This window comes from Protomyctophum bolini (assembly GCF_963924005.1).
Source record: "Protomyctophum bolini genome assembly, chromosome: 18".
NCBI classification, from domain to species: Eukaryota; Metazoa; Chordata; class Actinopteri; order Myctophiformes; family Myctophidae; genus Protomyctophum; species Protomyctophum bolini.
The window spans coordinates 5,436,222-5,449,510 of record NC_137879.1 but is presented as its reverse complement, the minus strand read 5'-3'; the positions used below and the strand labels follow the sequence as shown (position 1 = coordinate 5,449,510).

Here is a 13,289-nt window from a genome sequence, read left to right as displayed (position 1 = left end):
CTATTGAAAAATAGCAGATCTACAAGCTCGTAGCGCGCCACCGAGTGGCGCGCTACGAGCTTGTAGGCTCTGCTATTTAAAAAAAATTGAAGAACGACTGACATAGAAACATAGCTTTGTCAGGTCAAAATGGGTTCAGAGCGTCCTGCCCTGAGATTGGGAGGGTGTAGGGGTTCGATTCCCCTACTTTTCAACCTCGTACTGAAGATTATAAAAAATGGGACCCAATGGATGTACTCAGCAATGCTTCAAGGGGCCGGATTGGCTGCCCAGAGGCAGTGTGCTTGTACTGCAGTACCCCATAGCTGGGGGATAAATGCATTAGGCTCCCTCACGCTACAGAAACAGGAGACTTAAGGCTCCTGCCCAAATGCAATTAGTTAGTAGATATCTGCACATGAATGCTTCTACCACTAGGCTTTCTTCACAAATGTGTTCATTAAGTTGACTACCATCACCTCTAAAAAAAAGAAAAGGCCAAAGATTTCAACATGTAATGCTGCTTTAGGTGATTCCGAATTCATTGCAAACATTCGTTTTGCACGAGAAACACTCCTTGGGCTAAACTCGGCCATAGCCACTTGCCCAAATCACACCCCATCACATTTGTGGTGATAAATGGTAAATGGTTTGCTTTAAATAGATTGTGCATTACATTCACACACACATTCATACACCGATGACAGAGAAAACCATGCAAGGCACCAACCTGCAACAGCAATAAAGTGTCTTGCTCAAGGACACTTTGAGCCCGGGGGGAGCCCGGGTTCGAACTGGCAACCTTGCGGTTCCCATCCGGCCACTCTTCCCCTGATCCACAGCTGCCCTGTTCACGGCTATGCTCCTCTAGTGCCGGATGTTCTCCAGCGTAGCATGTAGCACGTAGCATGCAGGCCAGCGTCATGCTCCTCTCCGGTTGGACCAGCACATCTTTCGTGTGGAGAACGGAGCCCTCGGTCCCTTTCTGTGACCTCTGTCATCAATCTGTGTTGAAATACTGCTATGCTGAAAGGTAGCCGTTTAAAGTGACGTCGCCAGAGCAGCAAGGTACAGATAAAGGACAGCTGTTTCACATTGGCGTCATTGAGGCGTGCATGGCAACAGTTTGTGTTGCGTGTGATTTCACACCCGAGCAGTCTATAAGATGATGCAGCTGTGTTGAAAACTACTGCACTAGATGTTGAGTGAGCGAGAGAGAGGGACAGAGTGAAACACAGACAGACGAGGCAATGTTTAGTTGGACCGTTTACAGGACCGGAAGGCCAAAGACTGGTGATGGCCAAAGCCATTACATGTCTGTAGCAGTGAGGCACCAGATTTATTCTTTTGGAGCCCATTCTAATGGGACTCAAATGCCAGATCAGATGGATGTCCATGTCTTCAACACAGTGTCTTTACGCTGGAAGACGTTGCCTAAAGTGCCCCTGGAGACGGTCTGGAAGCGCTGGGGCAGCACGGCTGTGCTGGTAGACGACGATACGGTCTACATATGGGGAGGTCGTCCTCACAACGACGTGATTCATGCATTTGATGTCGACGCCCACATGTGGTTCAAACCCAGGGTTTCCGGAACTGTTCCTGAGATGAGGTGGAACCACGCGGCCTGTGTGTTGGAGAAGGCCATGTTTATCCACGGAGGACGAAACTCGCAGACTAACAGACGCTGTGACGATGTCTACAAGTTGGACACCAGCACAATGGTCTGGTCCTTGATCAACACCAGAGGCACTGCACCACCTGGATCAACGGGTCAATTTGCCACCACCGTCGGGACAAAGCTGTTTATACTGGGGGGCTCGCAATGGGGCTATGGGGTCCTCTACGACAACGTCAGAATGTTTGACATGGAAACCGAAGCCTGGCTGGACACACCTAATGCAAAGCTTCCAATAGCTTTGCAGAATAGGACACAGTATCCATCTTTTACCTACAACGGAGAGCTGTACATATTTGGAGCCTCCAACAGGGGACAGAACTTGTGTCCCCCGAATATGTGGAAATTCAGTCCAGAGACATTCTCCTGGAAGAAGGTTGAGACCAACGGGAAAGGACCCGTTCCACTGGGTGGTATGTCCTGTTGCATGGTGGGAGATCGTATCGTCCTCCTCGGACACTCCCATAATTCTCCATATCTGTACATCCTGGACTTGCGTCCTACTCTGAAAACCTTATGCATGCTAGCGGTTACTCAGCACGGTCTGGATCACTCTGAACTCCCACACGACATCAGGTGGGAACTGGGAGCACTGTGCCCAGTGTGCAACACTGATCACTAACAGATCCTAAAGGATAATAAAATAATAATAATAATTTATATATATATATTTCTAAATACCCAAAGCGCTTTACATAGGAACACTAGGAACGGACTTTAATAAGAAAGAAAAAACAAAGCAAAACATAACAGATGCAACAACAGCACAGGGGGGTTAAAAAGATAAAAGGATAAACGAGGCCTCAGCTGCAGGGGAAAGCTATCCTGAAGAGGTGGGTTTGGAGTGAGTTTCTGAAGGAGAGGAGAGAGGGAGCAACTCTGAGATGGATCCCAAGCCTTGGTGAGGTGGCATGAGTGAATGTAAAGCAGTCCAAGGTGCTACAGGGAGGCAGAGAGACAGGCAGACAGACAGACAGACAGGCAGGGGAGAAGACAGGCAGGCATGCCACAGCATCGGGTTACGTTACGGAGTCACACTGCAGAGTAGAGGAGCGTGGCCATGCACGGTTCACCGCGCGACCACGGAGAGAGGTTATCTACCATCTTAAACAGGGGAGTTAGCAGCACACACACACACACACGCACACACACACACACACACACACACTCTGGTACCGGGCGACAGGCTCGTGTTACACCTGGTGTTCCACCAACCAGGTGTGCAGGCCGGCATGCCATTACACTCACCGTGCACAAACAATGGGTCCCATTTGGTGGTTGTATGCAACACTCTCCGACTTAACGGATGGGTAGATGAAAAGGTGGTGTAAGGGATATAACAAAATGCTTCTGTGTTAGGATACTTTAAGAGAGAGGGAGGGAGAGAGGGAGAGAGATGCTCAGATGCTGAGTTACAATTTGGAAATGGTGTTTTTTTGTTTGTTGTTTAAACCTTTTTGTTTAACCCTGTAAGACCCGGATTCATTTCTACTTGCAAAAAATAGATTTAAACCTTACTACTACTTTGTACTACTAGGAATTAGGTTAAAAAAAGATGTAAAAAAAATAAAATACGTTTGATGAACCTTTATGCACCTTTATGCACATTGTATAATAATTATATAAGAATATAATAAATTAATATTTTACATTTGGGGGATATCTTTCACAATAATGAATAAAACATGTTCTATCTAGACATTCTAATGATCACAAAATAACATATATTACAATTATTTTATACTTTTATTAGGGTTAAAGGTCAAAAAGTCATAGGTTAAAAATTGCAGTCCAGACATTGTTAATTTGTGTGAATTTCAGCCTCTGTGGGGGGGTATTTATATGCAAATATCATGACCAATGGCATTGCAATGAACATCACTGATGACATTTAGGTGAAAAAAGAACAGAAAAAAAAATATATAATTAAGTAATGAATTAAAATAAAATTGCTGCTATAGCGCAACGCTGGGTCTTAGAGGTTTAAAGTTAAAGCACTATAATAGCAATCATTGCTATAGTGTCTGTTCAATAGTAAACAGGCGTCTCCCCAACTCTTCAATGGCGGGTTGCCAATCACCAGGAGAGTACCAATTTATCAGCTTTTTTTTTTTATTATTATTATTTAACAGTTTGTCTGATCATTTTTTTTTGTCATCACTTCCAAATCAACTTATTTATCCTGCATCCACTCCTGTGAGAGTAGAATAGGTATCCCAAACTGAAAAATGCATTTTATCTTTAATAAAGTCCTGGAGAGCCAAGGATACTTAACAGTCTATATAGCAAGACTCTTTTCTTTTCTTTTTCATTAAAAAAGGGTAGGTACCCTCACAAAAAACATGCAGTAATCCTGGTCTCTAAACTACCTCCCTCTGGCCAGCCGGGGCACGTGATAGAGGGGAAAGGAACTGGTTGGAATAACGTGTTCCTTCCACGCGCTACGACGTCCAACCAGGGAAACTCCCCCCTGTCAGGTGTATAAAGGAGCAACTTGGACACTCAGGCATGAAGGAAGCATGAGTTTAAGTCCGTTGCTCTCCCCAGGTTGGCAGAGGGTGTGTGTATAGAGCCCAGGATCACATTAGATAATTGACACAGGGGTGAAAAATGGGTTACAAAATCATGGGATAAAAAAAATCATGGGATAAAAAAAACTTTTGAACACTAATTTTAACAAAGGCTGCAGATGGCCGCCCACCTTAGAGCCTGTGGTGTGCCTGAAGTTTCTAACAGTGAAAGTGGAGTTGAGGAGCACATTGCGGAAGAATTACACTTTACATACTATGTTATGTCTCCGCTATAGGCCTGATAGTTATTGTTTTGGTCTGTTATGGCTTAGCTGCTCTTTGAAGCAGCTATAGTGGAACTATAGTCCGATCCCTGTGCTCGTCATAACTACAGTAACCGCCAAACTGAGTGTCAGGGGCAGAACTATACCGTACCGCTGACCTGAGTGGCCGCTATAGATCGGCCCGGATGGGACCCCCGGTTCGATCCCGGGTTCCCCCAGAGTTAGTGTTCTAAGTAGCCTCGGAAACCCAGATGTTTTTATTTCCAGGGAGAAGAAGAAAAAAAATAAGTCTGGGGCCGAGTCTACTTCAATTCGGCATAGAGAAGCGCAAACGTCGATCACTCTCTGCTGATTTCTGATCGTCTGCACCTTTGTTAAATTGACGCACACACGTACGTACACACACACACACACACACACTCCTCTCTCTCTCTCTCTGTCGCTCTAATTAATTAGTCTCATGTTGCGCAGCTGCGTCTAGATTCTCCCGGCTGATCCTGCCGGGAGCTGCCTAAAAGCATAGGTGGACCCCAGGCTAGTGTCCAAGTGTCCATGAGTATGTGTGTGTGTGTGAATGGGTGAAGGTAATGCACAATCTATGTAAAGGTGTGTGAATGTGTGTGTGAATGGGTGAATGTAATGCACAGTCTATGTAAAGGTGTATGAATGTGTGTGTGAATGGGTGAATGTAATGCACAATCTATGTAAAGGTGTGTGAATGGGTGAGTGTAATGCACAATCTATATGTAAAGGTGTGTGAATGTGTGTGTGTGAATGGGTGAATGTAATGCACCATCTATGTAAAGGTGTGTGAATGTGTGTGTGTGAATGGGTGAATGTAATGCACCATCTATGTAAAGGTGTGTGAATGTGTGTGAATGGGTGAATGTAATGCACAATCTATGTAAAGGTGTGTGAATGGGTGAGTGTAATGCACAATCTATGTAAAGGTGTGTGAATGTGTGTGTGTGAATGGGTGAATGTAATGCACCATCTATGTAAAGGTGTGTGAATGTGTGTGAATGGGTGAATGTAATGCACCATCTATGTAAAGGTGTGTGAATGTGTGTGAATGGGTGAATGTAATGCACAATCTATGTAAAGGTGTGTGAATGTGTGTGTGCATGGGTGAGTGTAATGCACAATCTATGTAGAGGTGTGTGAATGTGTGTGTGTGAATGGGTGAATGTAATGCACAATCTATGTAAAGGTGTGTGAATGTGTGTGTGAATGGGTGAATGTAATGCACAATCTATGTAAAGGTGTGTGAATGTGTGTGTGTGAATGGGTGAATGTAATGCACAACCTATGTAAAGGTGTGTGAATGTGTGTGTGTGAATGGGTGAATGTAATGCACAATCTATGTAAAGGTGTGTGAATGTGTGTGTGAATGGGTGAATGTAATGCACAATCTATGTAGAGGTGTGTGAATGTGTGTGTGTGTGTGTGTGTGTGAATGGGTGAATGTAATGCACAATCCATGTAAAGCGCTTTGGATAAAACCCGCTATATTAATGCACCATTCACCATTTATTTACTGTACATCGCCCCGTGATATCATGTACATTACTGTACATTACATCACAAGCATCACCACCTATAGAATAGTCTTTCGTTGCAGAAACAACTTGCTCAGGGTTAGACAATGTCGCGTCACTGCTCTAACATGTATTGTAATAAAATAAAAATTGAATTACCCTATACTTACTTACTTACATACTTTAAAACCCATTTCGACCTGAGGACGATTCTACAAATATCTTCTAAATCCTGACCGTTTTCTGAAAACCCCCCATGTTTCTATGTGTCAGTGGTTCTCAAACATTTTCATGTCAAGGACCCCCAAAAATATATGTAATTGGCCGCCGACCCCCATCTGAACATATTGGGATTTGAGTTAAAAACGTTCGTTCTGAAAGAGCGAACGCTGGCGCAAATCTTTGAATACTTGAATGCTATGAGCTTGTAGATCTGCTATTTTTTATCAATAGCTAAAGTATAACATAATGCTTGTAACGCAGTATGAACAGAGTCCCGGGGAGTGGAGCCGTGTCCATAATAACTAATGATGGTGGACAGACAGACAGACAGGCAGACAGACAGACAGACAGACAGACAGACAGACAGACAGACAGACAGACAGACAGACAGACAGACAGGCTCAGTGTAAATGGATCTGGGGTGGTAGTAGTAGTAGCGTTCAGCAGCACCACTGCATTATTTAAGGCGTACCACTTCATTATATTATTAACATGAGCCAGAGCAAAAAAATAAACGCACTGCCTCGTTATTACATTGAAGCTCACGTTGCACTGGGAGGAGGAGGGGTGGGGAGGGAGGGATGGATGGATGGAGGGATGGATGGATGGACACCGTGCCATGCCAAAGCCCCTGGACGAAACGAGGGAGGGGGCTGACGATGAGGGGAGTCAGTCTTAAGGGTCCTTTCAAAACGTGAAGCGATTTAACGCGCCTAATAGTTAATTATACTAAATCAACTGTAGATTTAGTCGACTAAAATATTGTGATATTTAGTCAACTAAAACGATCCAGTGTGACTAAAATGTGACTAAAACTAAATTATAACTATTCAAGAGACTAATGACTAAAACTAAAATCAAAATTTGCTGCCAAAAACACCAGTGGAACCACTGCTGTACCCAGCCAGCCTCTACCTTCACCTAATCCTCTGCTTTGCTCCGACTACTGTTCTCTGCCGCTATGACACCTGAGTTCCCTCCACTGGGATCAATGGAGGTTTTATATTATCTTAAAAAACATGACAGAAATGTTAGATTGTATTTATACTCAAAAGGAAAAAAAAATCCCAGCTGCAGTTCTTTATCGACCAAAAGAATAAAAGCTTGTTTTTGATGTGACAAGACGAGAGCTAAGCTTTATGTGACTTTATGGGATTAGATGCTAGTATAGTAGGAGACATTTTAGCTGATATCGATATCCAATATAATTAATTTCCGTTCTGCACTGCAGGCAAGTCAGATTTAACTTTAACACCTTATATTTAATACGGTGCGCTTGTAGATCTGTTCAAGCTTCTACTTTGAGCTTGTTGTTTATCTGTAAAGACAATCGGACCGATGAAATTAATCGGGCCAATTAATAAATAAAAAAATCCGTGTGAACTGAGTGGTGCAACTCCCCTCTCTCCCCCCTCATCTCTCTCTCTCTCTCTCTCTTATTAGCAGGCAACAGTGCAGCACTATCTCACTCTCTGTTTCTGGCACAACAGCGCCTCTACGGGTACTAATAGTGTACTAATGGTGCTCACAGGCACATAGGTGCATGGGTGGGTGGGTGGGTGAACCAACACATAGGCGGGTGAACACGGACATTGCCGTTCCTTGGAGTGGTTGCACCACTCAAAAACAACTAGAATGGGACGAGACCGGTGTGTCTGCAGATCAATCTCCCATCGCTAGCTAGCTAGTAGGTAGAGAGAAGAATGAATGAAAGCATGGCGCCATACCTGATCTGTCCTCGGACCAGGGGCCGGTTCTTTGTGCGGTTCATGTTGGAGTCAAAGGGAACCTCAAAGTACTGTAGGAGACACAGAGAGGAGAGGAGGGTTAACATTGAACCTCAAAGTACTGTAGGAGACACAGAGAGGAGAGGAGGGTTAACATTGAACCTCAAAGTACTGTTGGAGACACAGAGGGGAGGAGGGTTAACATTGAACCTCAAAGTACTGTAGGAGACACAGAGAGGAGAGAGGAGGGTTAACATTGAACCTCAAAGTACTGTTGGAGACACAGAGGAGAGAGAGGAGGGTTAACATTGAACCTCAAAGTACTGTTGGAGACACAGAGAGGAGAGGAGGGTTAACATTGAACCTCAAAGTACTGTAGGAGACAGAGAGAGGAGAGGAGGGTTAACATTGAACCTCAAAGTACTGTAGGAGACACAGAGAGGAGAGGAGGGTTAACATTGAACCTCAAAGTACTGTTGGAGACACAGAGAGGAGAGAGGAGGGTTAACATTGAACCTCAAAGTACTGTTGGAGACACAGAGAGGAGAGGAGGGTTAACATTGAACCTCAAAGTACTGTTGGAGACACAGAGGGGAGAGGAGGGTTAACATCGTTCTACAGAACACAGTCAGACAAACTTCAACAGGCATAAACCCTCATAATCTCCTAAACACACGCGCACACGTGTGTGTGTGTGTGTGTGTGTGATTCTTAAGAGATGTGAAGGTCATATACAGTATGGATGTGGTTGTCTGTGGTTGGCTGTTCATTATAAACCCTCCAACATAAGCCTACTGAATTGATCCTTTGTTCTTTTGCGCCGCCCCAGTTTTCTTTTTTGAACTGCGGCGCCTTCGACATCAGCGCGCTTTGCTGCTGTGTGGATGTCACTTATGGAGAGAGAGAGAGGGAGAGAGAGACAGAGAGAGAGAGAGAGAGAGAGAGAGAGAGACAGAGAGAGACAGAGAGCGCGGACCACGCACGCCCCTGCACTCATCTTCAGAGCCAGAGGACGCCTTTCATGTCGGCCGTGTAACCAATAATCCTGTCAGCCCGCCGTCATCGTTCCACCAAGTCTCGCCTCTCTCTCTGCCCTCCATCGCTCGCTCGCTCAGAGACGACCTCACAACTGCACAGCTCCGACAACACCGTCTACGTACGTGTGTGCGGCGGCCTACATGTCTGAATATCTGGCCACCAAATTGATTCGGGCCAAATATTCGGTGCTCGGTTCGTTTGATTTTAGAGCCAGAGCCGAATAGCTACCGTTTTGTTGCGATGACACGATCAAAATAGAGCGTCGCAGTCACTCAAAAAACAACTAGAATGAAGAATGAATGCACGGGGTGCGCACGCTTTTCCGACACACCGAAGATCCGAAGCGGGGGGACATGCGATGCGATGCGAAAAAGCGATGGTCCGACATGCGCTGCTCCCGTGCTTGCGGTTAGGGTTAGGTTAGGATTGAGGTTTCGGATCAATAGTATGTCGGAACTAAAGCCTGCACCCGAATGCACGGCGTACCTGATCTGTCCTCGGAACAGGGGCCGACAAAAAACAATTTGCGATTCAGAACGAATATACTCAAATCACAAAAATGTATCATCAACGTTTTAAACTGAGGACAGGTTCAGACTTGCCAACACCCAGAGCATAGAACTTATCTTATATCCATGCATTCACATGGTAGTTATTGTCTTGTAAATTCACAGTAAATGCATTTGTTCTGTTTTCAGATTACACTAGACAGCCTTTTCAAGTCACCCATGGGGAGGATATTCATGCGATAACATGACCTTGAGTGTGTTCATCACAATGCCTGTTTATATCCTCCTAGTCCCTAGTACAGCCATAGGCCTGACGTCGAAAAAAATAATAATGTAAATGACAAATTTCTGAAAAACCCTCATGTTTCTGTATCAGCGGTGCTCAATATTTCATGTCAAGGACCCAACAATGATATGTAATTGGCCACCGATCCCCCCCCCCCCCCCCCCCCCATCTGAAAATATTTTGTTCCAGGAACCCCTCAGAAGCAAAGATTTGAGTTAAAACGTTCGCTCTGAAAGAATATTCAAAGATTTGAGTTAAAACGTTCACTCTGAAAGAATATTCAAAGATTTGAGTTAAAACGTTCACTCTGAAAGAATATTCAAAGATTTGAGTTAAAACGTTCACTCTGAAAGAATATTCAAAGATTTGAGTTAAAACGTTCACTCTGAAAGAATATTCAAAGATTTGAGTTAAAACGTTCGCTCTGAAAGAATATTCAAAGATTTGCGTTAAAACGTTCGCTCTGAAAGAATATATATTCAAAGATTTGAGTTAAAACGTTCGCTCTGAAAGAATATATATTCAAAGATTTGAGTTAAAACGTTCGCTCTGAAAGAATATTCAAAGATTTGAGTTAAAACGTTCGCTCTGAAAGAATATTCAAAGATTTGCGTTAAAACGTTCGCTCTGAAAGAATATATATTCAAAGATGAGTTAAAACGTTCGCTCTGAAAGAATATATATTCAAAGATTTGAGTTAAAACGTTCACTCTGAAAGAATATTCAAAGATTTGAGTTAAAACGTTCGCTCTGAAAGAATATATATTCAAAGATTTGAGTTAAAACGTTCACTCTGAAAGAATATTCAAAGATTTGAGTTAAAACGTTCGCTCTGAAAGAATATTCAAAGATTTGCGTTAAAACGTTCGCTCTGAAAGAATATATATTCAAAGATTTGAGTTAAAACGTTCGCTCTGAAAGAATATTCAAAGATTTGATTTTTCAAAAATAGCACGCCGTGCGTATATAACTCGCCATGTAGACGTTCAAAGGCCATGTCTGTCTGTCTGTCTGCCTGTCTGTATATCTGTCTGTCTGTATATCTGTCTGTCTGTGCCGTCGACAGAGGGGTGATAAATCCAGAGGACGGGGGTGTCGCGGTAAAGATGATGGGAGGAGATCTTCTACAATAGGACGCTTATGTATTATGTCGGGGGTTCTTCCTCCAACATCTGGAAGTGGGAACAACGTAAGGAGGCATGACCAATATGGAACATCTCCGGGCGCCCTGTCGCGCCCTGTGCACTTATGCACACAGTGGTGGAAAAATAGTGTTCATTTCGTCGACTAAAACTAAGACGAAAAATGTCCGTCGACTACATTTTTTCCACTGACGAAAACTAAATGGAAACTACCATAAGCAATGATGACTAAAACTAAGACTAAAATATACTGACAAATAAAAACTAGACTAAAATGCTAGGAAGGGACTAGTGGACAAGAGATCCAGTATAAGCCATTTTACAATTGGTTGCATGCTGAAAAAGCCGATCTACAAGCTCACAATGCGTTGCGCTGCGACGAGTGTAAAAAACAGTCATTATGACGGCATCAAGGACGACCGCCAAAATACATTTTATTAGACTAAATCAACTGTAGATTTAGTCGACCCAAAACAGTCCCTCGTTAGGACCTCGTCTTGTCCCTGGAGGTCATGGAGGTCTGGGTATCGACGGGCCGGATGGCCTTGCAGCCAGGGGACAGGGGACCGGAGCCCCGGAGCTCCTGGCCTCGCAGCCAGGGGACAGGGGACCGGAGCCCCGGAGCTCCTGGCCCCACCATAGCGTACTACTTTCCACCACTTGCACAGATACAGGGAGGGGGACAGAAGGTGTGTGTGTGTGTGTGTGTGTGCGCATACACACGTGTGTTCGGGGTACAGCTACAGTATGTGAAAACCTACTTCTTCTTGTGTCGTTTTATGGTGTGCTCTGGAGGAGTGCTGTGCTTCAAAGTGCCCCCACGAGATCGCAATGTGTGACTAAAATGCAAACACATGGGGCGCTTGAACGCAGGAACCGGCTAATCTGTGTGTGTGTGTGTGTGTGCGAGCGCGCGCGCGTGTGTGTGCGTGTCGATCTTTTGGCCCGCGTACAACAAGCCATCGACTAATGAAGAAAACAGATAAAGCACTCTCAGACGAGAGAGAATATTGAGATCCATAACTCCTTGAAATATGGCAGGCATAAAAATAGCTAATAAACAGATAATCCAGCCTCTCTCTCTTCTAAACGGCCCGCTATAAATTTACTGGCCACTCGACACGGCCAAGGCTCTGCGTATAAAGAGAAAGCACCTCAGTGTGGACGATACTGCATTTAATTTATATCCAGTATACGTTTAAGTTTTTATTTCTCCCTGGAGTCCCCTGGGGTGTAATGTGGGCCGTACCACTCAGTTACACAGCCGAGGGGGGTCCGTCTTTGCGTTAAGTGTGACAGAGGTGGGATTATTATTTATTCTTTTGGCGGTTCTGAACCGTCTGGTTGAGCTCTCTCTCCTCAGGTAAGCCTGCATGGTGGGAGACAGCAGCATCATCCTGACCTGCTACGGATACTTAAGGAAATCTAAAGCTTCAGCCAATGTTCCCCGCCGGATGAGTCAACAGTGCCCCGTCGGAGGAGTCAAAAGTGCAACTTCCAGGGACCTCCAGAAGCACAGATTGGAGTTAAAAATGCCAGCTTAAAAAATATATATGTACATACATTCAAGGTTTTGCACAGATTTTCCACTATTTTTCAAAAATAGCAAAGCTAAAAGCTTGCTACAAGCCATGAGCTTGCATATTTTCTATTTTTGAATAGCCAAAGCATAAAATAGGTTAATTAAAATCTAAATTTTAAATTTAAATGTACTCCTTTCGTCCCTCTGCATGCTAAACTGTAGTCCCCACCATCACTTAATGCATCCATTAATTTAGGTCTAAAGCCGGAATTTAAAAAATGTCTTCAAAATCCTGACAGTTTACTGAAAAACCTTGTTTCCAGGTTCTAGGCCCAGGAAATTAATCCCAATGCATTTTTTCCCTTAAACATTTCTAAATGTATTTATTTAACCCATTCTGGGTAACCCCTATTGGTATCTTACCCCCTCAGGCCGGGCACCCATATTTGGGTTCTGTACAGTATGTACAGTATTCAAAAATGTAAACTTTTTGGTGCTGCTATATAAATATTTGTTTTTCAGAAACCGTAGGTCAGGATTTAGAGGCGTTTTTAGAATCGGCCTTAGGCCTAAATGGGTTAAAGACCTTTTAAGCGTCGTACGAAGCCAACTTTTGCTGTGACAAATCATGACAACACACACAATATTTTGTACCAAACAAATAATTACAAAGAAGAAAAACAACAACAAAGAATTGTTGTAACCTGCCGTTTTCTTCTACTTTTTTAGCCCAAAACATTGTGTTTGTTGTCATGTTTTGTCCCGACAAGAGTTGGCTTTGTCCACGGCGTATAAAACGTCTTTAAATAAATACTTTCTGAAAAGTCTATGAGGAAAAAGAACGGGGATTTATCTTC

At 43.8% G+C, this 13,289-nt stretch overlaps 1 protein-coding gene across 4 annotated transcripts in view; it reads right to left on the bottom strand.

Annotated features, from left to right (window-relative positions):
- cox10 (cytochrome c oxidase assembly factor heme A:farnesyltransferase COX10) overlaps positions 1-13,289 on the bottom strand; it is a 102,248-nt gene that overhangs the window by 17,485 nt on the left and 71,474 nt on the right. For all 4 annotated transcript variants that reach the window (XM_080789089.1, XM_080789092.1, XM_080789091.1 and 1 more), the window contains one exon: positions 7,936-8,006. In XM_080789089.1, the coding sequence (XP_080645215.1) occupies positions 7,936-8,006 (71 nt within the window). The remainder of the gene's footprint in view (positions 1-7,935; positions 8,007-13,289) is intronic.